Source organism: Zonotrichia albicollis, chromosome 3 (genome assembly GCF_047830755.1).
Source record: "Zonotrichia albicollis isolate bZonAlb1 chromosome 3, bZonAlb1.hap1, whole genome shotgun sequence".
NCBI lineage: Eukaryota > Metazoa > Chordata > Aves > Passeriformes > Passerellidae > Zonotrichia > Zonotrichia albicollis.
This window is the reverse complement of record NC_133821.1, coordinates 44,825,502-44,852,965: the sequence shown is the minus strand read 5'-3', so window position 1 is coordinate 44,852,965 and position 27,464 is coordinate 44,825,502. Positions and strand designations below refer to the sequence as shown.

At 43.6% G+C, this 27,464-nt stretch overlaps 1 protein-coding gene across 1 annotated transcript; it reads left to right on the top strand.

Annotated features, from left to right (window-relative positions):
• The first annotated feature begins 1,524 nt into the window (after positions 1-1,524).
• Positions 1,525-27,248, top strand: SRD5A2 (steroid 5 alpha-reductase 2). Its single transcript, XM_074537284.1, has 5 exons — positions 1,525-2,025; positions 22,309-22,472; positions 24,229-24,330; positions 25,297-25,447; positions 25,974-27,248. Exons 1-5 carry the CDS (start codon positions 1,742-1,744, stop codon positions 26,038-26,040), a joined length of 768 nt encoding a protein of 255 aa, XP_074393385.1. The 5' UTR covers positions 1,525-1,741; the 3' UTR covers positions 26,041-27,248.
• Positions 27,249-27,464: the final 216 nt, after the last annotated feature.

Genomic DNA, 27,464 nt, shown 5'->3' with positions numbered 1-27,464 from the left:
GCCAGGAGCTCTTGATTGGGCACAGGTGCCACTGCTGCTGGCCTGTGACCATCTGTACTGCTTTGTGGCAGCGTGGCTGGCACAGTTCTGGTCCTGCCCTCTTTCATACACAGCTGGGAGACAGCATGTACCAGAGGCTGGGAGCAGCAGGCAGCTTGCAAGCACCCTGGCATCTTCTGTGGGGGAAGAGTGCTCTGGCATGTGGCTGACAGCCCTAACATGTCACACATCTTGGAGGCCAAGAAAACCTTGACCTGTTTTACTCACAGCAACAAACATGACCTTAGCAACTACAGCACTCTGTGGGGATAAGGGAGAAATTGTCTATGACTGAGAGAGTTCTGCACCCCTAAGGAGCTGCCCCAAGCAGGCAGCATAACACAACAAGTGCCTCCCCTGAACTACAGGACAGACTACAGCCAGTGGTTTGGTCTCCTTCTGCAAAAAGGGAATCCCCTAAAACAGAATGCAACTGAACCTAGGTCTCCCACATCCTAAATCAGTGCACTCACCACTCGGACCTTGAATAAAAATCAATTACCACCTCTGCTGCAGAAGAGCAATTTTGTGTGGCATCCAATCCTTCGCAGAGCTGCATCCAACTGCTTTCTCAGTGAAGCTGCAAAATTACATGGATGACACTGTAATTTATGGGCTTGAGCTGATATGCTGTAACAGCCAGAAAACTACAGAGTTTAATATTGTACTAGCCCTCCTGCTGTTTTCAGCATCCTGTTAATCCTTATCAAATAGAGATCCCAGAGGAAACAGGCAAAGAAAAGGACTATAGTTTTAGGCAAACTTGTCAAAACTACTTCTTGTGGTTCAGACTGAAGGGTTCCTGAGCACACCCCAAATCTAGCACCTACGTTAGGACCATCTTCATTAAAACTTGGGGCACTTAAAAAGTTTCAGCATGTTTGGGTTATGCCAAACATGATCTGGACTCGTCAGACTCGTGGGTCTTGGACTGTGTTTTCCTAGTCCTACCGCGAACATCTACATTTGCTCATTTTCATCCGACCTTTGGCATCCGTCTGCCTCTGCTCTCCACCTGCGCTCAGCGGAGCGGCGCTGCCTGGCACCAGGCGGGGCTCGGCCTGGCAGCACAGATGGCCGGGCAGCCGCGGGGCGCGGTGACACACCGGGGCACAGCAAGGGAACTCCGCCGCTCGCTCCCGCCTCGCCGGCAGCGATTGCAGCGATCGCCTCCTGCGGGAGTCACCCCCGCTCCGTGCCGGCCGTGCCGCCCCCGGCCCTCCCTCCCTCCCTCCCTTCGCCAGCCGCCCTCGCTCCCGGCATGGATCGCACCGGCGGCGGGAGGGGCGGGCGCGGATCCCGGCACTGCGGGGGAAGGGAGGGAAGGGGCGAGAGACAGGGGGAGGGACGGGGGACTGCTACCCTCCGGGTGGGATGGGTGGCGGGGATGGAGGGGGACAGCTCCTCTCCGGGTGGGATGGATGGCGGGGATGGAGGGGGACAGCTCCCCTCTAGATGGGGCGGGAGGGAGGGATGGATGGAGAGGGACAGCTCCCCTCTAGGTGTGGAGGGGAGGGACAGAGAGGGTCAGCTCCCCTCCGGGCGGGTCGGGGCGCCTCGCCCGCTCCGGCCCGGGGGGCTGCGCCCTGTGACGAGCCCGGGCGCTGGGAGGCAGCGCGGCGGGGCGGGGTGACGGCCGCGGCTCTAATAAGGCCGGGGCTGGCGCTGGCCGAGGGCTGCTTGCCCCCGCCCGCCCCAGAGCATGCAGTGCTTCCCTGGGCTGGTGCTGGCGCTGAGCTCGCTGCTGGGCGCCCTGGCGCTGCTGCAGCTCTCGCTGCACCTGCGGGTGCCGTCCCGCTACGGGAAGCACGAGGAGCGGCTGTGCCGGCCGCGGGGCCGGCTGCCGGCGCGCTGCGCCTGGTTCCTGCAGGAGCTGCCCTCCTTCCTGGTGCCCGCGATGCTGCTGGCGCTGCGCAGCCCGCCCCGCCTCGAGCCGCTCGGCTGCCGCCTCCTCTGCTGCCTCTTCTGCTGGCACTACTTCTACAGGTACCGCCGCCGGGCACGGCTCCCGGCCGCCGCGCCTCGGGAAACCCAGCCGAGGGAAGCTGCGGGAGCAGCCGGAGCCGGGCGGGCGGCGCGGCCGGGGCAGGTCCTGGCTGCAGCATCGCTCCCGCCCGAGTCCGGCTGGCCATCCGCGCCCCGGGCTCCGCTCCGAGAGTGGGGACCGGCCGGGTGGGCATCTCTGCCCCGGGAGAAGGAGCACCCGGGGGTGCTCGGGCGCTTGAACAAGGGAGAGGATGGATGCTTTGAGTTGTTCTCCTAGGGAGAGGAAAAGAAAAAAAGAAGGAAAGAAAAAAGAAATAAAAGAAGGTTTCGCTAAGTTGAAGGAAAGGTTAGGATAAAACTCATCCAGACATTATGTAAAGGTACATAGGAAGCGCTTGTTGCGGGCAGGAGAAGCGCCGCGTGTGCGGCGCTGGGAGCAGCGGCGGCCGCCGAACGCAGCCGTGGGAATACGCGTGAGGGTGGCCGAGAGCAAAGCCACGGAGCGCCGGGAGCGCACGGCTCTGCCCATGGAGCACTGGGAGCGCACGGCTGTGCCCGTGGAGCACCGGGAGTGCACGGTTCTCTCTGCCCATGGAGCACCGGGAGCGCACGGCTCTCTCTGTCCATGGAGCACCGGGAGCGCACGGCTCTGCCCATGGAGCACCGGGAGCGCACGGCTGTGCCCGATGCTGCGAGGGGAGCACAGGCGCTGCGGGCGTGCGGTGCCACGGCACCGAAGTTGGTTCATTATGCTCAATTCGTCATTCCCTCTCCACTACCGAATTACCAAATTGTGTTGGGTATTTTTTTTCTTTTCGTATATTTTCTTTTTAGAAACTTGGTCTTGTCAGAGTCAACGAATGCTGTAGCTCTAATTAATTCTGTATTTGCTAATCAGGAGTTTAAATAAATAGTAGCGTTTTTATCCAATGTTGGTGATGACTTTGAAGAGACATAGTTCTACAACTGTCACCCAGTTCTGCAGAGAATATCACCAGAATCTATTTTCTTCACTTCCATTTTCTGTGGAGTTCTGTTGTGAGAAAACAGAATTTTATTTATGGAATAAAATGGCTTTTATTCACAAGTGGCAAATGCACGTGAAAATGTTATGCCATTATGTAGTAAGGAGCAATGTAACTCCTGAGGCAAAACCGTGACTTGATTTGCCATTTTCTACCATTATTCCTATATCTGTTTTTTCAGTTTGCTTCAGAAATAGAAAACATTCTTGTAATATTTGATCAGAAATAATTATTTGCTCCTCAACCAAAATCAATATATTGAAAATCCAGTTGCAGTATCTCTACAGATAGTTTAGGGATAGAAACTCAAGGCTGTTCTGGAGATATTTCAAACAGAGAATGGCTTATGTTGCTAACACTATTTTAGGCATGTATTTGTTATCACTCCCGTTGTTTTTACTGCAGGAGTCAGCTTGAGGACACACCCATAACATATTTGGCGTCCAGAAAGCTGGATGTATTGATTATATGTAGTTATACAGAATTTAGTTTAATGCATTCTGCTATCAAGAATTTCTGATTGTTTGAGAAACACAACTATCAATGAACACTGCTAGACCAATGAAAAAAGTGTAACCCTACCAGTGTGCACACATCTATTGGCTCTGTGGCTTCTTTACCAAATTTACTGCTGGACTGAGGCAAAAGCTCTGTGTTTTCATACATTTTCTTTCCCACACAGCTCGGGGATCTTCTCATCTCTCTCTGGAATATCCTTCTTCACTTCCTCACTTCAACCAAGTCTGTATAAAACTTTTCTTGCTAATACAGCGTGTTACTCCAATATCAATCTCACAGGCTGCAGCCCCTTCTCACACAATCCATACTGGTATTCTGCTGAATCAATTAATATTTGAAATGTTGTATTAAATATTAATACTCTGCTGTTATGTAAAAGAGCAGCAAAATCACAAAATAGAAGTTTTTCTGGGTTTTGCCTGCCAATACTATAGGACAGGCAGGTTCTTGGAGGGATCCTTGGTAGAATAACCTGTGGCCACAGGGTTGTGTTTATGAGTAGAGCCTTCTTGATAACATGAAAGTTTTAACTATCAGCACAGATAATTGTTATCTACAATTTCTGGCAGATAGGATAATTTATTGTTACAGAGAATTTTTTTAGCCTGTAGCATATTTTACAGTTAAACAGAATTTCTGCAGCTTTCTTCTTTTCCAAACTTTTTAGCTCCCTAGACTTTTTTAGTCCTTGGACCCTCTAAAGATTGGGTCAAATTTTTAGCAAAAAGTGGCACAATAACTGTAATCTGGATTCAGCCTTTAATTAAAAGAATGGGATTTACTCAGTCCTTGGAGGAAGATGACAACAATGGAGGAGACATCCCTGACCACTGGGCATTCACAGGTTTTGCCATCCAGAATCAGCTCCAGTCTAAGCCCACCTGCAGCTCCTGGATTTTCTAGGGAGCACCTCATGGGAATTTAGGCTTCCCTGTTCCATGCTGAGAGCCACCACATCCTGGTGACAGTGCTGGTGGGCAAGCTGTCTTATTGCACAGCTGAAAAAGGGGTGAAAAGAAGGGCACTTACATATTATGTGCACTTGCATATTATGGCTGTTTACCTATAAAATGATGCTGAACAAATCATATACCAAGTCACCATATACTGGCGACACTGCATTAGAAAGTTCCACTGCCATACAGTGTTTGAAAAGAGGTTCAGTAATTTGACATAACAGTCAGGATCTAGTTTGACTTTTAGGGTTTTGTTTTGTTTTCATTTTATAATCTTTACTTGGAAGAATCTAACAACAGTTTTAAATACTTCCACGATTAAACTTGATTGCAAGGATTATGAGTGTTATATCTATCAATAATAAAATTGCATTTACCTAATGGGTGTAGCCTACTTCATTTTCTGACTTTAAAATGTTGCAAGGAATAAAGGTGTTCCACTCTTAATCATAAAGGTATTTTGTTAATCCACTCCTACTTTTACTACTGATCATCTGGTATCTGTACTTAAGCATTCCTCTGTGTTTGTATGACACATTTTCTTTGTATATTCTTGCATAATTTAGTGACTTCTTTCTCTCCACAGGGGAGCTTTTATAATTCCTAATCTTGTCTCATCTACTATAGCAAACACACATGAGGAAGGGAAGTTTTCATCAGAGGTATGCTCAGAAGGACATTACAGTCCATAATGGAGAAACACAGACTTCCAAAAGACTGCTGTGCTTAGCAATTCTGCCTTTCTTTGTGTTCTAGCCAGCTGTGTTGCCCCAGTAGCTCCTTTTAGACTGCAGCACATATTTCAGAGTAACTTCAAGTCTTGACCGGAAGACCCCTGAAAATGAAAAATCCATCATTTTGTTAATGTGTTTTAATTTTTTTTTTTAAAGTCCAGTGTTTTCTTTGGTAGTGTTATCTTCTAAATTCTTTTACCCTTACTTAAACATGTTTAAAATGTCTTGCTTAAATTTGAATAGTCTTGATTTTTGTGCCAGTGGGCCTTGCTCCTTCTATCCACCCTGTGCTAATTTAAAGCACTCCCTAGTGTCCTTCAGTATTCCCTTACCATGATATCACTTACATGGTACTGGATCATGTTTTAATTTGCTTGTTACAGAGCTGTCAAGCCCTCTGTCAGCATCAGTTTGATGCAGATAATATAGGAGCACATGATCGTGTTTCTGGGGCATTAATTACCACACATGATGTCATATTTATGCTGAATTGATGGGTTTGTGGTGGATGCAAGCCAGATAAAGGGGAACAGACATTACCTGATCTGACACAGAGTTAGAGTAGTGCAGACACATGATACTTCATCCAGCATGAAGCTGGTCAGGATAAAATTACCTTTTCATAAATTTAGGAACAGCCTTAAGCCACCATAATTAACTTGTCCTGCTTTCGGACATGTTGTCAAATAGCCACAATAATTTTTTTTTATTTGAACTGAGGTATTGTAAACTAGATTTATAATATCACTGAACCACAGCAGACCCTCAATGCAAGAGTTTTTTCCCCCCTCTCAGTCCTCAGATAATTTCTGTGGCTTTTTTCCCCTCTCCTTTTTTTTCTATATCCATTTCAAAATGAAGACATCAGTGTGTGATGAATGATGCAGTGCCAGAGCTGTAGTAGCATGCCTAGAGAGAACATTACTTTCCTGTTCCGCCATCCTACTCCGATGTTTACGGATTAGGAGAGCACTTCTCTGTTTGGAGTCATAGAGGGATATCCTATGTTTCCAGGCTACTTAGAACACTCTGGAGCTGGTGTGACCTGGGTTGTAACCAAGGTTACAATCTATCACTCCGTCTCCTTAGGAGTTGGTTTTTGTTTATATCACTGTATTTCCTTCATTTTAAATAACTTTTTATATGGGCACACTGCTTAGAAATGCTGTCCTGCCTACATTCATATTCACTGCTTGTCTAGAATTTGTGCCATGGGCCATCTTAATCAGTGGTGATTTTGTATTTATTGTCAGGCTTTTGAGGAATGTGCTGGAGTGTTGAAGGGACCACCCTAATACTGTTCTGGAAACTGGGTTAACGCTGATGGTGCCTCATTGACAAGGACTTTGATGGTTCCTCATTTAGAGGACATCTCTGCTTGCCTGCAGGAGTCCTGTGAGCCAGTTCTGGCAGAGAAAGGAGATGGTCACCTGGGAGGTGACTGCTGGCCAGGGAGCCCTCTCCTAGCGCTGCCCAGAGCTGAGACTTTCTGTCTGGGAGGATTCCAGAGGGAGGGATGGAGCCAGGAGACCTCCCCTCCATCCTGTCTTGTCCAGCGGCCCGTGGTGAACAGTGACAGCAGAAAAAGAGAACAGCTTTCTGCCTTTGTCTGCCACCACTAGGCAGCAGCCTCTCTCTTTGTGCCTTTCGGGAAGGGATGAAGGCAGCCTGCTGCTGCTGCTGCTGCTGCTGAGGGGAGGAGAAGGAAGGGAGGGATCCCAGCCCCGGCCTCTTTGGCTGCTCTCCTTAGCTAGCCGGCTCTTTGTGTCTCAACGAGCACTTTATCAGCACAGCATGGCATGAATTTCATCGAATTCAAATGCTCTCTGGTGCTAAAGATAACATTCTTAAAACTGGAATAATTCGGAGTCTGAAAAAAATCAAAATCTGAGTTTCCACGTCTGTTTTCAGTAAGCTCATAGCACCTTCACTTTCACAGGGTAGGTTCTGTGGTTGCAGGGGCCTCCAAAAGTGATGGGGTAGGAAGGTAGAGAAAAGGAAGAAGAAAGTGAGAAAAGAAATGACTGCCAAGTCTGCCATCTATATATGCAATCTCTGTGGAAAGCTGGTCGTGAGCTGAAAATGATGGGTGGTGTAAGATGTACGTACAGGAACACTTCTTGTGCTGAATGACTTACAAAGTATTTTACTTTGAAATGTAGTTTGTAATACAGCCTTTCCTGCTGGAGGGGCTGTGCTGGGAATGCAGCAGAAGCCCTCAGGTGGTGAGGAGAAACCCATTTGCTGCCTTTCCATTTTGCAGTCCAGCTTCAAAAACCAAAGGTGGGAAACATAACATGTGGCAATGAGAGGAAACCTTTGCAGTCCAATCCCATATAAATCTTCATGCTGCATTTCTCTAACCAGTGAGGAAGACAGAGTTGTGAGGGAGCAGAGGTGATGCCATTGTGCACAATAGCAGCAGGGAAGGCCCTGTCCCACTGACTTGTGAAGGTAATCCTGAAGACAGAGGTGTAAAAGACAGGGTGCTGCATGTACCCCTTCTGTGCTGCCCTTTATTGCTGCGGCACAAGCAATTTAAAGATGCATTTCAGTTTCAAAGACCACCTATTACATTTACTTATTTATTTTTCTGTCTTGCAACTTTGTTTTCAACCAAGTCAAATCTCTGTTTTCTATTTTATTCAGTTAATATATGAACAAACCAAACTGCTGTTTTCATTTCTGAAGTGAATCTGAGAGACATTAAGTAAGGCTGCTCTTTGAGGTGCAGCTGGATCCCCAGACTCCTCTGATTGAAGGTGACCCATTTGGTGCACCTGTAGCTGGTTTTCTACAAATTGACATATTTCTAAAGAGATCAGGGAATGCAGAAATTCGTGGCAAGAGAATAAGAAATAAGGAGCATTTGAAAACTGCATCCTCATATAAGTTTTTAACACTTCTTTTGGCCAGCTTCCCTCTCTCTGGAACTAAGCTGGGGAGAGAAAGGAAAGGACTCTTGTTGTGGTGTGTTTTTAGCTTCCGGGTCCCTTCCTCAGGTGTGCCAATATTCCCTTCTCCCTTCCCCCTCGCCCCTTGCTGAGTGTGCCCTGTCAATCAGGCTAACATACCAGTAAGGCGTCATGCGGTTGGTCAAGTTCAAAGGATGCTCCTCAGGCCTGGGGGACATTGGCCCGTATAGGTGTCCCTAGTCCCTTGAGACCCTGCCCCTTTCACCTGGTTGGTAGCTCACCTGTCCCCTCCCCTTCCCCTGTCCCTGAGCTTAAAAGGCTAATCAGACCATATGGCCGGTATTCTGTTGGAGCAGTTGCCCCGGTTCAGACCTCTGTAACCATGGAATAAACATCTGGACATTAAACCCTCCAGCGGATTCCTCTCCTTTCTCTCTTCACCATCGCCAGAAGCTCTCTCTCTTGAGGTAAATGGAGTTCCTGACTAGCCTGGACTTGTTCAGTGCCCTGCTGCAATCTCCAGCAGCCAAGGTATCTCTGGGGTGATTTACACCACAGTGCCGCCTTTGGCCCAGCAGCGAGGGTCAGACTGGCCCAGGCACCATCTAACTGGTAATATTGGGATTGATATTCCAATAGGCTCTTGCTCTCCCCTGCTCTGCAGAATGCAGTGCCTGCCTGTGCTGCCTGGCTGGTCAGGCAGGTGCTGTGTTTACCTGGACACACCTGGACTGGCCTTTTTTTCAAGTAGGAATACCTACTTGTGATCAGTAAGAAAAGTAGCTCAAGACTCCAGAGAAATGCTGAAGGATGGAGGCTCCAAATGAGTAAATTTTTTATAAGTTAACTTGCTTATAATTTTTAGAGGTATTCTGTATTAGTTCATACAGAGTTTTAGTTATGTTTTCTGAAACATGAAGTGCATAAACAGAAATTAGATTAAGCTTGAAGGATATTTATATATTTATGTGGTACTCTCCTTGCTAGTAGTGAATATAACCAGACCAGAAAACAACCACTAGGTCCAATAGATCCAATCCAGAGATTAAATTTTCCCCCCACAGAAATATTTATTTTATCCTTTGGTCTTAGAAAGTTACCATTATTTAGTGTCAATAACTAGACATTTCTCTTGTTGGCCTCTTATAATCTCTATAATTAATCTCCCAACACAAAATCTGCAGGTATTTGACCAGTAACAAATCCTGTTCTCTTTTCCTTCCCCTTGATGCTTTGGAATAGATCCTGACCAGATTCCTTTTGGCTTTCACCAGCCACACAGTAGCACATTTGCATCCTCTCTCCTGCTGTTTGGCCTTAGCAGTAATTCTAGATCTGTCAGCAATATCCCTAACAGAGGCTGGCCATTTGCGTGCCTCTTCTGTGTATTCCTTGCTCCCCAGGCATCCCAGTGCATTACAGTAATGCTAATATATAATTTCTTCTCTTCTGTGAAAATAGTAGATTCATTGCTATTTTTATCCAGGTTCCTCATATTCATGTATTGATAGCCAGAAAAAGCATCTCTTCATATGCTTTGCCTCAGAATTGTAAAAAGCTCATGTACCCAGTGCTAGTCTGGAGTTTGCTTCTTCGCAGTCTTTATGAAATGCTTCCTAATTCTGCTCTCAAAATAGAATACTATCTGATTGCCTTCCTAACAATTAGCACAAATAATCCTATCTATACACTCCTTTCCCAATGGGAAGTGGGCTAACATTACAGAAACCTCTCATTTTTGCCCAGCCCAAATTGTACCCATGTGATTTTTCCTTTTGTCTCTTGGTCTGGAAGATTTTCTGCAGAGATAACTTAAGACTTTTATCTTTTTTTACTTCCTTTCAAGACATCATGCCTCTCAGGAGTATCTTTATATCTGATGCCAATTCACTTGTGCTGTTTTGTTATTACCAGGCAGCTTTAAATGCACTAAAGGAGTATTCATGCCTGCGCTGGGACCTCACTGTTGCTGTTAATGACAAAATGACTTGGTGGGTGTCAGTCCAGCTGCTCTGCAGTGAACTGTCCAAACTGCAGTTCCAGGGCAGAGTCAGCCACCAGGACATCACCGAGGCACCGAGGCTCTGATCTCCCCTGTGTGAGGTCTGAGCCCACCCAGGAACTTGAAGCACTTGCTATCCTGTGAGCTTAAATCCTTTAGGACGACAACATTCTGAGCTCCAAACCCCACTGGGCTTTGGTAAGACTGGCAAGGATCTGGGAAAGATCTGGATTTGCATCACCACATTCCTGGTGTTGATATCAGAAAAGCAGAGTTATAAAGGGTTATACTGAGAAAAGAAAAAAAAAATATATATATACAGGAGTTTCTGTAAATGTTTTTACTTGAAAATAGTAATGTTTTTACCAAAGAAGAAAATTATTTGTTTTAATCATGATGATGTCCATAGTATTCCTTTTTTTGGGCTACTCTTTTAAGCAGGAAAATAAAAACCAAGAGAAAAGTTTTAAGGTCCACTCCATATGCCCAGTGGGAAATTTGCGATGGATCTTGCTCCTTCAAGATCCACAAATCTGATATTTTTGATTTCTTATCATAGTAGAGGCAGCCATTAAGGAGGAAATAGGACTTTCATACTCAGCCAATAAATAATTGTTTGACAAAAGGACACACTTTAATAGTCCCTTTGTGTACTCAAGAGCCTGTATAATTAGGTAGTTTGCCAGTTTTATGGAGCTCCGTTAAGAAAAATAAAATTGTGAAATACCCTCCTAGTAGTATGATTATAAATCAGTGTCCATCCCAGACATTGCATATTTCCCTTGGTGTAAGTTATATTCTTGGTATTTCCTACAAAATTTGGTCAAGAATGGTTATGATAAAGAAATACTTTCAAACTTAATTTAAGAGACAATTCTTAAATCTTGCAAGTGGTCTTCTCTGTCCAGAAGTTGGTTTAAATGGGGCAGGTGAATTGATCAGTAGGGTGATCTTTACTGAATTTGGTCAAGTAATTAAATTCATGTACATCTACACCCACTTAAATGTAAGACCTGAGCACTCGGCTGACATTCTAATTATGTTTGCAACATCTCTTTGTTACAACAATAGCAATGGGATTATTTTGTTATAAAACAAAAACAAAACAAAACAAAAAAAACCAAAAAAAAAAATCCAATTAAAATATTAGTTAAAATGTTCCATGTAGAGAAATGGGAAAAAGGAACTCATAAGAAGAAAAAACAGTAAATTTTTTTACAGGTCCAAATTTGTTTTAAGAACCAGCTAAATTCTACCTAGCTGTGAACTTTTTAAGCACCGGTTACTACTGTATTGATACCTAAGAATGGGCAGAAAGTTTCACCATTCCTAGGAAGGGGTATCCAAATGTGACCTTCAACAGCTATGAAAAAGGGTCCTGTTTGAAGGAAGCAGGGTTTGACCTCCTCCTTCCTTACTACCCATTATAAACATGGAGCAGCAACACCCACAGTCAGCTTTAGCCAGGTATGAGATACCATTTTCCTTACAACAGGGCTAGCTAGAGTTCACCAACTTAATCCAACACCTGCCATGCTGGGAGGCTGCCTCCCAGAAACGGCTCTGGAAAATGTCACCTTGTCAAGGCTGTCTTCAAAGAGATGTGCTGTCTGATGGAGGAAGAGGGTTTGCTTAGGGGAGATGCTAAGGAAGAGATCAGTTCCCAGGCAGGACTTTGCTGAAGCAGGTCCTGAGGCAGGTGATGACCTGCAGCTCTTTGATGTCCTGGTAAAGATGGGCTGGGTGACTTTCCTGCAAAGCCAAGGCTCCTTGATCTGGGTAGTCATGCCAGCATTCAGGCTGGGCAGGAAGGCTACAGAGAGCTCTGAGTAAGTTAGCTGGGCTACCCAAAGAAGTATAGTCACATTGGCATGGTCTCCTGCTGGAGAGGCATATGCAAATACTTCCAGACAGTGTGGTCCTGAGCAAACCTTCCAGTGACTCCTGTCACACATCTGGGGTAGGACAATGCATGGACCTCTGTTAAACTTCTGCTGCTCCTGAGAACAGGAGTGGAAGAAATGTTGAGAAATGACAGAATGGAAGAAAAGTACTTACATTACGGTGTTGAGGGGATTTTTTGCCTGCTTGCTTCTCTTTAGAACCTTAAAAAAAAAAAAATCATTAAAGCATTCACATTTTAAAACTTGGCCCAGATTAAGGTTACTAAAGTGAGACATGTCTCTGACTCTTCCTAGGGACAGCAATTTAAACTTGGCGGAGCTGTCTGAGAAGTGCGTTTGTATCTGCTCAAACAGAAAGGTCATCAGCTAACATTTTTAATCTGTTCCTCTGGTTCAGCTGAGGCTAAAATGCAAGCCTGCAATCCAGCCAAGTATGCTCTAGGCTGGCACTGTAGGGACAGAGCAAGGCTTTTCTGGCTGCTAGGATAATCAACAGAGAAGAAGTAGTCTCCTAGCTGGAGTTCTGGCAACATGGATTAGGAAAAATACAACATGTCTTGAATGCAGAGAAATAAATCCACTGTGAGGTTTACAGGACTGCAAGGTGGGAAGAGACAGAAATGTCAGCTGAAAGAGCACAGGAGGGACAAGTAGGAGAGTTGTTAACAACAGCTAGGGCAGTAGTGGGGCAGGAGTGAGAAGAAATGGGAAGGAAAAGGTCATGATGTGAGAGGGCAATGCCCAGGTATCAAGAGACGATGCAGACACTGTGCTGAGTGATTCACCCAGCTCTAAATGTCAGGAAATCTTTTGACACATTTTGGGAGAAAACAGAGACCATTGTGACTCAGAATCAGCCCATGGCAGTTTTTCCTTAGGGAAAAAAAAAAAGGCTTCTAAGTCCTTCGATTATTTTAATGTAAGCCCAAACTCAGGATCTGACCTGGCCACTTCAAATTTTGTTCCTCTCTATATGTATGTACTGCCTTGAGTGCCATGAGATCATAGAGGGTCAGTATGCTGGCTGAATATAATCCGACCAAGATTTAATGTTGAATAAGAATAGATTACCAATCGTCTGTCCTCCTTTGGCCATTTCTCAGGAAATTTATGGAAAATAATGACACTTGATCTGGTAAGTGCAGTTGTGAGAGCACAGATCTGTGCATCCTTGGATTTTGTGCCAGTTTTTCTGCAGATGCATCCTCCTGTTCTGCTCATGATCTCAACCTCTGTGAACTCTCAAAATTCTGCTCCAGTGGAGCAGAGAACTTTTTGAAGTGCACAGCACAGTGTCTGATTAAGTTACTCTGGCATGTCTTTCACACTTTTGGCAGACTCCCACAGTTTAGCAATAGGAACAAAGTGATCTGTTTTCATAAATATCAAGTGATTATTTCTGAAGAAGAGGGAGATACCTTTGGCTGGCTAAGGCTTTGGCACACTATTGCTTAGATAAAGCAACAAATATTCTCATAACCTCTAAGTGCTGCTGCCCTTTAGATACTATCAAATAGTAGAGGTAATCATGAAGCACTGTGAGATCTGCACATTTGTCATCAGCACAATCCATCTAGTCAAGTTGAACTTTAATCCCCAAACGAGTCGTCCTGTCCCCTAATCCCCATGAAAGCACAAATCTGGACCAAGTTTAATTAGGGTTTCCACTGTGATAGCTGGCCTGGTGCTGAGTCCATCAGAGCCTCTCTCTGACTAAAATACACTATGTTCCCATTCCCAGGCAGTTCCTGGCCATATACAGTCCTCAAATTTTCTTCTCTTTCCTGATGGACATTTGTCTAGCCTGTCCTTAACAATTGCTGCTTATTGAGATTCCTAGAATATTCCAATGCCTCACTGTCTTTCCCTAATATATCTAAGCTGCATTTTCTATACACCTGTTCAGGCCTGTTGCTTCTTACTGTGTTCCCAGTAGACAAGAGAATGCTTGACTCCTTTCTTTGCAGGAACTTTTTGTGCAGTTGCAGACTGTTATGATGTCTTCCACTGGTTTTCTCTTAGTTATTTTAAAGAGCCTTGAGTCGTCTTTCCTCACATCACATTTCCTAGACCACAGCTGATTTTCTTGGGTTGCTTCCACTTTGTGTTTTATAGAGAGCTGGACAGAGCATCATTAAGCTCCTACTAGCTCCATGCAAAGGGGAAAGATTACCTCAGGTGTCTCCAACAACACATTTTAACATTTGCCTTTTTCACAAAAGCCTGACATCATTGGCTCATGCTCAGTTTGCCACCTACCACCATTCCCTCTCCTACCCAGCCCTTTTTTCAGCCTGTCTTTTACATTTGGTCTTAATTAAGTGTAGTATTTTCCCATTGTCTTTATTGAATTAAATCAACTGTTTTAAAACTATCAAACAAGATTTTCAAGACTATTCTAAACTCTGGTTTTCATTCTTGGTGTGCTCAGCATCTCTCAAAGCCACATCAGCCACAAACATTGCAAATATTTTTTTCCCCAGAGGCATTATATTAATGAAAAAACTCCTGAGCAGTGGCAGAAGAGTCTTTTGCAGAATCTCCCTCAAAAGATCTTTTTAGTTTGATAGCAAACAATTGTGAACTATTCCTTGATATAATTTTTCAGTTTTGCAGCCACTTAACATCCTTTAAACCAAGTGACTTAAAAGGTTGACATGTGAGACAGTAAAAAATCTAAGGTCAAGACATAGGACATAGTCTGCTCCTACCATCCCTCTCTTATGATATGTCCAATTTATGTCAATTCCTTCACTCAACAAACCTACCTCATGAAAATAGGGTTGCATATGGAAAAGAGTCCTGTGCCCTGCTGTTACAGACCCACAGGACTGTGAGCCAAAGAGGCTGTGACAGGTATTGCTGCTCAGACAGGAGGCTGATCAGGCTGCACATTCTGCACTCCCCTGACCTGCCTGCGTAGTGTCTGAGGACAAACTGTGAGTTTTCAGGGGATAATAGTGATTTCAGCAGGGATCTGTACAGGGATCTGTACATATTCCCTTTGCTCTATTAGCTCCACATCACCTTTTTGGCTATGAAAGACAAAAGTACTTTTTAAAAAATCTCCATCTTTCTGATGAATATGCCAAATTTGACAAGGGATGGTGAGAAAGATACTATATCTGGTTCATCTGACTCTTGTTTCAGTTGTCTTTGCTTAAGGGCAGTCAATCAATTCTTCCCTTTGTTTAGTTCAGCCCTCAATCTGATCTCCTTTCCATAACACAAATAAAAATGTGACTGGGTGATAGCAAATGAAAATAAAATAATATTTTAATTTAAGAATATTTCAAACCTATTTGGTTTATACTAAAATAGAAACATTTAAGAAACAAATATGCTGGAATAAATGTATACTGAGTGTAATGTGCTGATGGATTGTGACTTACTGAGGCAGCTTGATAGTGCACCAATCCCAGCAGTTCTGTTCTTGGTGTCCCTTTAGAAAATGTATAATAATTAAAGTACAGTGTTTTGGTCCTGTATCTGCAAGACCAGTATGATGCTTTTCAATTTTTAATGCCTTTTTACCAGAAGAATTCTCCTTTGTTGGTTCTGTCTGGATTCTGAAAGTCACTGGGAGATACCAGATTTTCTAGTGACATTTTCAAAAATAATAGAAGAAAACCAAGAGGAGTAATGAAGTAATTTATAAACAAAATTGCAAAACACTTTTGAAACCTGGCCACTGTTGCAGTGAATTTGGAAGGGGAAAAATTTTTGCCTTGGAGCCAATCCTACACAATTATTTTCTACTAATTAAAACCAAATACCCATTTTATACCCATTTTAAGGTCTTATTCCTTTCCTTTTTCCAAATTTGTTTTCCAACCACTTATATTTTATTAAATATAGCACATCGAATAATACCTGTACGCAATGTGAAGAGGACTAAGCTTTATCCATAAACTGTATTTATCCTTCTTACTTTGCTAAATGCACGGCATGCTAGCAATTTATATCAATCAATGAGGCATTACTAACTAGTTCTAGCTGGTCACAATGACTAGTTCAGGCATTTATAATCATGGAACTGAGTATAACATAGCTCAGATTCCTTAAATTTATCCAAGGTTAAATGTATCATGGGTTTTTTTTCTTCAATGATTGATAGTGATACAGAAGCACCATTTTTTAGCCTTTCCCATGAGATACACATGCTTTGGAAAATATTTTTTTCCTATAACCCCCCCTTCATTCAAAGGCAGTTGTAAGGAACTGTGCTTTTCTGACCTGTCTCCAAGGTTTCAACCTGAAATCTGTTTTTAGCTCTGTGGCCACAAGTCAAGTGCAGTTGCTGATTCCTTTGACTGTTCTGCAAGTGCTGTCATCCATGGTGTCAGCCTTCCTGGCACAGCAAGAACCACACTGGAGCTTTACTCATAAATGCTGGTGTTAAGCAACTGCTAATCTATTCTAAGGAGTTTATCATCTTTGAGATGTTCAGTTTGTAAAAAATGTTAGATGAGTCATGAGACATTATGAAACCCTGAAGGCATCACGCTGGATTAGAGCAGAGGCCCCTCACAGTCAGCACTCTGTCTTGGCAGAAGCCAGAGTCAGAGCATTCAAAACAAAATGCAGTAAATGGTGGGCAGTTGTCCTCAGCAGCTGCTACCTTCTGCCTCTCTTCACTGGAATATAATTTATCCCCTGAAATATAAGAATAACTATTAATTCCAAATCTTTGTGTTCTTTTTGTTAAAGAATTTGCCTTTGTCTGTCATTTCTGATAATCCTCCCTCTCTCAGTCCTACCAAGCTCTTTGCTTCAGTGTTTTTTTCTATATTACATTTAATAGAAATCTCATTGCATTCAAACTAACTTCCCTTCAGTATCAGGACAACTGTTGGTCACAGCTATTCAGTTCTCCCAAATAAATTATTTCCTAGTATTGTGTGTTATTTCTCATCTGAAATAAGTTTATTCTTATTAATCTTCAATACAAGTTCAGCAGTCCCCATGGTTCAGTATGGCAGTCACAAGTCTCTTCGCATTTTCCCACTGATCCTACTCCATTTCTGATGTCTTTGCATTAAATCAATGCCGCCCACACTTTCTTTTTCCCACTGCCTTGCTTCTCAAGAACTCCTTGAAACCCAGTTAAGATGCCATGTGTCTCAAGATTTCCTCAGTCCTCCTCCCATACCTTGATCAGACGTGTGCCTCTATCTCTTGCCCAAGAAAGATGAGTGCTCCTGCCACAAGTCTTCATCAGCCCTGGACCTGACACTAAGAGACCACAAAGAAGGACTGTCCCTACAATAACAGGCTTCAGGTTGGGTTTATCTTGGAAGTTAACCACAAACATCCCAAGGACAGTAGATTGACCCAATTTTTTTAGATAGACTCCTCAGAAATTAACCAGATATGGCAGGTTTAGTATTGTTTTATACAGCTGAATCAAAAGATTTTAAATCATATATCTATCTTTCTTATTCCTTAAATTAGAGCCATAAAAATTTGTCCAAAGATTTTTGGAGGAACATGGAGTAGGGTATTTTGCATGTGGAAAAACATTCCTGACTTTGAAAAGAGAGTTCATTCCAACTTAGTTTTTGTCATCACTAGATAGATAAATCTGCATGATTAAAATAAAAAGATTGTTCTCTTGCTCCTCTTGCTGACTCTATTCAATTATTTAAGCTGTGTTAAGATGAGCTTACAAACTGGGCCACAGTCCAGGAACTGATTACAGCTACCTGTAGATAGCATGATGAAGAAGGGTTAAAATGCCTAATTTCACTTTTGGAAGTATTTTTGAGTATTTTCTTTTACTTTTCCTTCAAACTGATAGCAAATTAGCCTGCTGCTTGAAACTGAAAATTTGCCCATCACATTTGTTTTAACCCAGTCTGGGATAATTGAAAATTTTTAATTTGCCACAGGAAAATTAGGTGCCAGATTGTGTCCTGGTGTGGACTTGACAGTTTTCTCCTATAAATATCCAATGAGAATTATTGTAACACAACTCAAAACCAGTAAAAGTTTAAAATTACCTCAGAGTGCATTTAACCTACAAATAAACTACAGAATGGGCCTCAGAAAGTATGTGCAGACTAATCAGCAGCAGATGTCTTTGGGACATCTAATTTGGCATCCATAACTCTCCAGAATAATTAGAAGCTTTGTGTAAGGCACCACAGCCACCCCAAACAGAAGTCCATCCTGTTTGTGAACAACTTGATCCTTTGTCCAAGTGGTCAGGTATGCCAAGGGTGCCAGCAGCTCCCTAGTACTGTGATTCCAATGACAACCTATGGTATCAATTGTTGGTGCAAAGAGAATGGGTCTGAGTAATATCCCCAGGTCTGGACACCAATCTTGTCAATCTGTGCGCAAGAAAGATTGAAAGTAATTCCATGGTTTGATGGCAGGCCAATCCTTTCATGTCTGACTGGTCTGTAGTTAGTGTAACACAAATCACAAGGTTTTTCTTATCACCTGAGACACAGGTATTTGTACAAATAAGAAAATGAAATCAGCCCCATAAGGAAGGAGGTGCAGTAGAGTCTAGAGAGCGGTCCTCTACTTAGAGAGGTCTTTGTTTGAGAGGATATCAGTAAGGTGGTGAGAGCTGCAGACCTCAGCAAGGAGTTTTCAGGGAGTGAGAAAAGGGGCTCTGACACGGGCCCTCGATGGAGCAGGACCCATCATTAACTCACCTACTGCATGAGCCCTGCAGCAGCTGCACAACCCCGCCTGTCTGTGTTTTCCAGGCTCAGCTCAGTGCACACATGAGCTGGGAGATCCCTGAGGGCATCACTCTCATGGGAGGGCCTGGCTGCCCGCCACCCTTTGTACCGCTGGGTAAGACAAGCAAGGAGCCAGGGTACGTGGAGCCCAGGCCACGGGCAGTGGCTCTCAGGCACCGTTTTTGGCACCTTGGTTCATCCTCACCAGGCAGTCAGGGCAGGCTCTGGCACCCACGGTCCAAGGAGAACCAAAATGTCCCTGCAAGGACTCAAAGCATTCCTGGTCAGCAGAAGCCCATAAGTCTCTCCTGGAAGCTGGCCAGGGTCACAGGGGATGGGCCAAGGCATTCAGACAGTGCCCCAGGATGAGTAGGACAAGGCTGGGTTATGGCCAGCACCTGCTTTCAAGGAGAAAGGCATCACATCAGCCCTGCCCACCTTGCCATCCTCCTGCTTCCCAGCCCTTTGTTTGTCCTGGTGAGACCCAGAAGGAGGCCTGGTGACAGAAGCTTGGATGGGCAGGCTCAGCAGGAGGCTGGTGGCCTACAAGGCCTGTAGGGAAGGGAACCAGGTGCCCTCCATTCTGGGCACCCTTCCGGGCCCAGCTGCCCCAGGTGTGAAACACCTCGAGCTTCCGGATGCATAAATGAGCTGTTACTGTCTGAAACACTGCAACTAGGGCCTGGAGAGGAGAAGACACAGCAGGAGCATAAACATCTCTGACTGACGATCTGTTGGAGGACTGACAATCTACTCTTATGGTAACATTTGTGAAAAGATTTCCACCTTCTGTGGAAATAACAGCAAACCTGTACTTTCCCTGGGTTTAGGTGAGAGTCTCCAGAATTTTCAAGAAGCTGGACTAATACCTCTAAGATTAAATTTGATGCAATGTCAAATGATTTTCTCTTCAAAACCTATTTTTTTTTTGGAAAATAAATTATGGGGAAGAAAATGAATAATGTATTATTCATTCATTTGAAAAGAAGCTGTTGGCAATGGTTTAGTCAGATGCAGTGCCTTTGGCTGGTAAAGATAATAAAGGAGTAATGAATTAGTCATCAATACTGCACCGAAAGTAAAAGGTCAAATTTGTCATTGGACTAAAACCAAAAGGCCAGATTTGTTCTGTTCGTCTAAAATGGTGGTCTTCAGGCCCCCTTTGATTTTCATACTGCAAAATAGTTCCAGCTATATAGAGCTGCAGACTCTTCCATGAAATATTTAAAACTATTAAATGCCCCTGCTTTATCTCTGTTGGTTTTTCAAATCTCATCAGGAATAGTTTGTGCACCCTCAACTAGCCATGTAGTACAATCTCCTACAGAGAATTGAATCTGGCCTCTGGTTTAACAGACCCACAGAGATTTCCTTGGAGAATTTGTTCCACAACAAAGATTCTTGGATGAAATCCTGACTTGGATTGTCCAAACTGCTACAAGGCAGGATTACAGTGATGCCAGGATTTTACTGCCTCAACAACTAAACAAAGCTGGTGCCTCCTGGCTCCCCTGCCATTGTACTTTTACTTTGCATGTAGATTCTTTCTGTCCTGTGTGCACTCCATGGCACAGAGGTTTGTGGCCTCCTGTTGCAGGATAAGTCACCTTTCAAGGTCCTATGACCTCTACAGCAACAGCAGCACCAGGAAGCAGCACAGAAACAATCAGTTTGTCTGGGAGCTGAAAACCTTCTGTTTGCATTCAGCTGTAAAAACTCAGAGACTCTTAAACCTGACTGGTTTTGGCAAAGGATAAAGCACTGCCAGTCCTGCTTGAATCTGCTGTATAAATTCACATCCTAAATAATTTTGTGTGGTTTGCATCATTCCCTCTCCGATACAATTTTCTGTCTTCAAGCCTGCATTTGAATTTTTCACGCTTTTTCTCATAACTATTCAGGTCAAATTTGTCTTGTCAATATGACTTCAGCAGCAGATCAGAATGCTAAAGCTGGCTTTGCTTACTCATTACTCCAGCATCACATTCCCAAAGGGCATGATCAGTAATTATTGGTAACATTACTCTAAAGAGCATTCCTTCCCATTCTGTAATAAATATGACAAATGTGATATCATTATCTGAAGAACATTTTCCATACCACTTACGTTTCTCTTTCTTTAAAAGTACTTAGCACTTCTGCATCACAGCTGCCTTAATTGCTGGAAATCTGTCTTGCCTTGCTTTGGAAAGCAGTGAATTAACATGCTGCTGCTTGTACTCTGCTTACTCACTTCCAGACATGGAATGATTTAATCTAGATTTATAATATTGTGAGATTTTATGCCTCAGCTTGCTTTAGTTGACACTTGCAACATGGGATGTGAATTACTTATCAGCATTGCTTATATACTGGTATGATGACCACCATCCAAAGCCCAAGAGGGCAAAAGAAAGAAATTTAGAGTGTAGATTTTTCCACTTACAGAACTTAAGTGGCCAGGTAAGAAAACACTTACTAAAAATTAATATAACTTCTTTGTTTCACTCTCCCAGGGATGATATGGATTGCCTGAAGCGTCAAGGGGGGTACTCCCACCTGAAGCAAACATACATATAAATTAAAACTATACAAGCTCCAATTATTTGCTGACACAGATGTTAATGCTACTGTGAGCACAGCTGTTGTCTAAGAAAGCCCTAGGTGCTGTAGCTGCGTGGAAATCTTGGTGTTTAGCATATTAAACTTATGGATGTAGCTCTTCTTATTTTAAACAAAAGCTTGAAAGCATGGAGGGGAGGCAGGGACTGGAGGTAAAGCAGCTCCTGAGGCAGGGAAAAAGTGCTCTGCCCCTACACAGAAGTGTCCAAGCAGAGCAGGACAGAGCTGTTGTGTGTCAGAGGTGCATGGGGATCTCTTTCTGAGTGACGTGGGAGAGGCTGGGACAGGAGATTACATCTTGGGCTGTATACTGCAGGGGGTGAGAGAGCCAGAAGGTCTCAACCCTGCCTTCAAGCCCATCTGCCACCATGAGTTAAAGCCCTCAGGGATCAGGAAGGTCTTCTCCATAACAAAGCTCCTCCCTATGCTGCTCGATGCTCGTGGCATAGTAATAGTTGTTTGGAGAATCAGTATTGCAGTGGGTGCTGCCCTTCACAAACATCAGTGATGTCTGAACATCATGTCCCTGTGTCCCTCCGCAGCAACCAATCTTCCCTTGGCCCACTGGAGCATTAAATCAAGTCTGGAAATGAAAATGCAGTTTGTGGGCACGAATTCCTCATTTTCACCAACAAGCGTAGAGAAAGATACAGAGACATTCTGAAAGCATCAGTGAATCTGGATGAGCTTTCTAACTTCCACCTTGGGTGCAGTCCAGCAGGACCAGAAAAAAAATGTGTATCTGTAGGATTTCACGTTCCAAATAAATTACTGATCTTATATTGTTGCAGTTCTTTTCAAAATTTTTGTCTTTATTGACCTATTTTCTACTTTGTGCTTTGTTCAAGTTTTTTTCCCTACAGCAGAGAAATTGCAAATATAATGTTATCGTGAGCAATGTGCTGACTTTTTTTTCTTATCTACCTTAGGACATTTATTTACCCTTTCTTCACTAGAGGCAGACCTTTCCCACTGCAATTGCTTTTCTTTGGCATGTTATTCTGTATCTATAATGGCTTCCTCCAGGGGTACTACCTGATTTACTGCGCTGAATACCCAAACGATTGGTGCACCGACATCCGATTTACATCAGGTAATTACAGCTGCAGGATTCCCAAGATCTAATCTCCAAGCAATTTGTAAGCATTTTGAATTATGTCCTAATCTTCAGTGAACATGTGAGTCAAACCTGTAGTGATGGAAATCAGCATAAGACCTGCTTGCTGGCCCAGATAAAACAAATGTGTAGTAACTTTTTTTTTCTGCTAGGCAGCCACCTTTTAAGGTGTATCATGTTGTGTGTCAGTCTCATATCACGAGCCTTGTTTTTCTGACAGCACTCCAGAGCCTCCTGCTGCTGCGGGCCATGGAGATGCAATCTCAGGCCCCAGGTGCAGGGGGCTGTGCCCTTGCTCAGCCAGAAGCGTGCACCCAGCAGGGGCTGTGTGCGAGCGCAAGCTGGGGCTTTCTGTTCCCTGCCAGGGAGCTTTGCACTCCATGCAGCTAGTCTGAGTGAGAGAGAAAAGCAGGGCAAAACCCCAGCATGAATGAGTCTCTGGAGACAAAGAGCTCTTTTTTCTCATGTAAGGCACAAGGGAAGATTAGAGATCACGCACAGTCTGCTTGTATGCTAATACGATTCCTTTCTATTCTGTAACTTAATAGCCTAGCTGAATTTCACCCTGACAAATCCCCCAGAGAATAACTGAACAAGAGCAGTTAGATGGCATTACAGATTTGGTACTGCACAGAGAGTGGTTTTAAATGTAAACATAGACATGAGGATTAACATGGATGTCTGAGGAAACATTTCAGATACAATAAGTACAAACTAACCAAGGTACTTTCTATGCCCTGTTTCAGACCATGGATGTAAGTCTGGTCCTTTCAGACAGCATCACATACTAAAAATTCTGGAAATAGTTTTGTAAGACCTCACATATCCAACAAAGAAAACACCATATAACTTCATTTTCGTGATAAGTAATATATATATATTTAATGGTAAAAAAAAAAGAAAAATCAGCATTAGCAGTACTTGAAATATTAAGGAAAAAACAAACAGTGTATTCTTCCTCTACAGCTCTTACCAACTTTCTGCTGCTACTGAAAGTGCTGAGGTTTTATCAGCATTTAGTCTTTTATCTATACATTGTAGTGCATGCACTACTTCTTTTCTTGCTTTCCCATCATTGTCAGAGCTGGTTTTCTCAGTGTCCAACATGTCACAAAATGAAGGGCTTATCATCTGCAGACTTTCTCAATCAAATGCCTCTGGTTTTTCAGTTAAATGGAATCTGGTCAATGGATCACTCTGGCCAGATAATGTCAGCATCCCTCAGCAAGTACCTGCTTTCCATCCTTGCCCAAAGCTCTGTCCAGGCAGCCTCACTGCCAGTGGACTGGGAGGCGCTGAGATGTAGGTTCCTTTCCCAGCTCCAGTGATGTGCTGCATAACTCTGTGTCTCTGTGCTCCCCTTTCCTCAGCAGTAAAAGGAGGATATTGGTACTTGTCTCCAGCTCAGTGCTTACTTTGTGCACAGCTGTGGCTGGCTGTCATCAGCTGTGGTGGCCATGGGTACTTTGTGTCCCCCCATCAGTATTCAATAAATGGGAACTATGGTCACCTGGAAGTTCAGCGGAAAGTGCTCTGGTGTCACCAGTCACCTGTGCTTCTCCTGTTCAGTGACCTTCTTGGCAGCAATGCACCTTTTGACTTGAAAAACAATCCACCCACCTCACATTATGACCCCTATCTGTCTGCTGCAAAGACAAACCTCACACATGAGCTTGAGCAGGGGTATCTGGACAGAGCTGTCTTTGTAATTCATTTCTTGTTGGTTTCTTAGGCCTCCTCTTATTTCTGCTGGGAATGGGAATCAACATTCACAGTGATCTCCTGCTGCGCCAGCTGAGGAAACCCGGGGAAGTCACGTACAAGATTCCTCAAGGTACATTCTTATCCCCCCTTCCTTGAGGGAAGTAGGGCAGCAGAATAAACAATGTTTTCTGGCTGCATTCACAGGAGAGTGACAGTAATGGCAGAGAAGTTGGTCTCGCACAGGTACTTGGTTCAGGTGCCCCCCAGGCTGCAGGGACTGGTGTGAGCTGGCTGCAGGCAGTCCAAGGAAAGCAGCAAGAGTATCTGGAAAATGCAGACTTAGTGGAGAGATTTAGGAAATTGGCTGGTAATTCTGAGAAGTGGACACAGGAAGAGGATTTTAACTTTGCAAAAGGCAGCTGCAAAGAAGGAAATAGTCTTCTACATGCCCAGAAAGAAGTAGTAGTTGATTGCTTACCATGCAAAAGGTGGATTCAAAGTGTAAACTTTAGGGAAAAATAACAACACCAAGGATGCAATTGCTGAATTGCCTTTCCAGGAAATGTCTAGCTCTGTAGAGCAATGTGGATAGGAATCCAAGAATTTCTTGGGCTTGGTATTGATTCCTTCTGCTGCCTTGTTATGGATGGTGATATGTCTCTCCCAGAGTTTCTCACCTCCAATATTTACCAGTCTCTTGTAAATGTTGCATAAAACTGAGATCCAGATTTTGCATTCCCCACAGGCAGTGAAGTTGCAAAATATTTTTAGGACATGAAAAGCATTGACTAATACTAATTCTTATACTTTAAATCTAATAATGGTCTTTCTTAAGTTATTTTCCAAATGAAAATAAATGGTTGTGAAAGTGCTGGAAACATCTGAGTCAGAATTCCCGCTGATTCTTGTATTTACACATGAACTTCAAACAAGATCCCCCTTTGGCATGGCTCCACTGGCTTCAGGGAAGTGCATTTGGGTTGCTGCTATGGGCTGAATAAGAAAGGGTACATATTCTGCTGCTGACTTTATGTGAAAGAACCTTCCATGTGCAGCAGATGACCGTAAAAATTAAATATTTTGTCTGTTGCTGCAGGAGGACTGTTCACCTACGTTTCTGGAGCCAACTACTTTGGAGAAATTGTGGAATGGTTTGGTTTTGCCATTGCAACCTGGTCCCTACCAGCCTTCGCCTTTGCCTTTTTCACTCTCTGCTGTATTGGTCCACGTGCTTATCACCATCACAGGTATCAAACTGTTCCTTGCCATATGCTGCTACTTCCCCTTGGAATGCAGTTTGCAAAATGCAAGGGAGGACCAGAGCCAGGATTTGGGATAAAAGTGAAATCTAAAGCCATGTACAGGAGGTATATTGGCTTATTTGTGTAAGGCAGGCGGGCAGCTGGTGCCCCTGGCCTGACAGTCATTTATTGTGACCTGAGCTGCATCACTGCTTCCACCCTGCTAAAGCCTCTCTTCACTGAGCCTCATTAAAGTGAGCCTTTCCTTGCAACCTCTGCAGTCCTTTGGAACAGATATGCTCTGAATTCCTAAAATTTCTACTTTAGTCCTGTTAGAACCTTAACAGTATTATCAGTTAATTAAACAACCAGGTGTAAATAGTTTTGGAGCTGCTTTTTTGCAGAGTAACACACTAAGGTAACAAGGAAAGGCAGCTTGGAGCAGTTTTAAGGTTGCTCAGCTGATCTGTATTGAAACTTTGCAGTTTCCCTCCATGCATGCAGGTTCACTGTGTTGCTTATTTTCTTTCAGGTACTACCTCAAGACATTTACGGACTATCCAAAATCAAGGAAAGCCTTGATTCCTTTTGTTTTTTAATGAAAATATGGACACTCTGTTTTGTTTTTATAGGATTTTTTTTTACAATTCCTAGTTTTAATGCTAGGTCTGACTATAACTAATTGTATAGATGATATCCCAGGATTGTAACAGACAAGAAGGTAATTTGGAATGGAAGTTCTTGTTTTAATTTGAGGGGAAATTGCAGATAGCTGTGGGCAAAAGGACTCCCCAACCAACATATTTGCTTCTCTGTGCAGCTCTATCTGTGGGAACAAGTATGTACCCGCATTGACATCAGAGAAAAGACACTGGCTAAATATTGTTGTGGAAAAGTAAAAAGTAAGCCCATTACTTTGGAGAACCCAATTTACAGCACTTCTGCAACTGCCCCTGCTGCCCCTACGCTGCAGCGCTCATGCCCTCGCTCTGCCGGCAATGCTCTGGGTGTTGCCACACTTTAAACCACACAGGGGGGTCTCATTTGCCCCAAAAAATTACTCAGCCCATTATTCTTCATCTAAAAGGCATCTAAACTCCCAGAAACACAATGTAACAGGAGGGAGCTTGTGCTGGCACAAGGCTGGGAGCAGTGTGCCATGGCACAGAGGTGAGGTGCACAGAGATGGAAGCTGGCATTCACATGTGTTCCTTCCTTAGGCATTACTTCCCTCACTGTCAGATGATTAATCTTCAGCCATCAGGGTTTGTTTTTTAAATGTACTTTGTTATAGCAATTGCAGCTCCATTAGCATTTCTTTTCTCTTGCAAATCCAGATCTTTTTTTCAGAATAAATTTTTTTCCACTCGGTTGTTGTTCATAAAAAGATTTGAAATGGTGATGTATGACAAAAATCACAACAAATAAAAAGCTCTGTGTTGAAGAAAATGTTCTCTGACACTGGCAGTACATTTTGTCTATGGAGAATATTTTCAGATACTCTTATTAGGAAATGATGCAGGGCTATTATTGAATTTTTACAATCAGACAGAATGCCTCTTCCTAATTTCAGGATAGTTAGGAATTTTCCAAAAAATGTCATTAACCCCAACAGGAGGAGATGTCCCCTTGGATGCTGATAGTTTTGGTTACCCTTTAGAGCATAAAATCCTACTAAGAATTATGCTGAACAGCTGGCAAGAAAAATACCAGACTGCACACATGAAACATATTACCTACTATTGGAGTGACCTGATTGATTGTATGCAATTTCCTCCAAAACACAATAAAATTTATGTGAAACACAGAGCTGTGTTAGCCTATCATTTACTGTTTACAGAAACAAATTTCTGTGATGTTGCTTACCAAGTTCTGTTCACAGCAGCTTCCTCCTTCTGGACAAGCCCTCCCTTCTTTGCTCATGTTATAAATCTTTTTCTCTACCAGAGCGGAGCAGCCAGCTGGGGCTGGCTCCCATTGTGCAGTCCCTCTACAGCCCAGAGGAGAGCCACGTGTGAGCAAA

Excerpts from the sequence above, each read along its gene's own strand:
- SRD5A2 (XM_074537284.1), top strand. The coding sequence starts at position 1,742 with ATGCAGTGCTTCCCTGGGCTGGTGCTGGCGCTGAGCTCGCTGCTGGGC. Across the intron at positions 24,331-25,296 it reads CACGTACAAGATTCCTCAAG|GAGGACTGTTCACCTACGTT; the intron begins GTACATTCTTAT and ends CTGTTGCTGCAG. Across the intron at positions 25,448-25,973 it reads CGTGCTTATCACCATCACAG|GTACTACCTCAAGACATTTA; the intron begins GTATCAAACTGT and ends ATTTTCTTTCAG.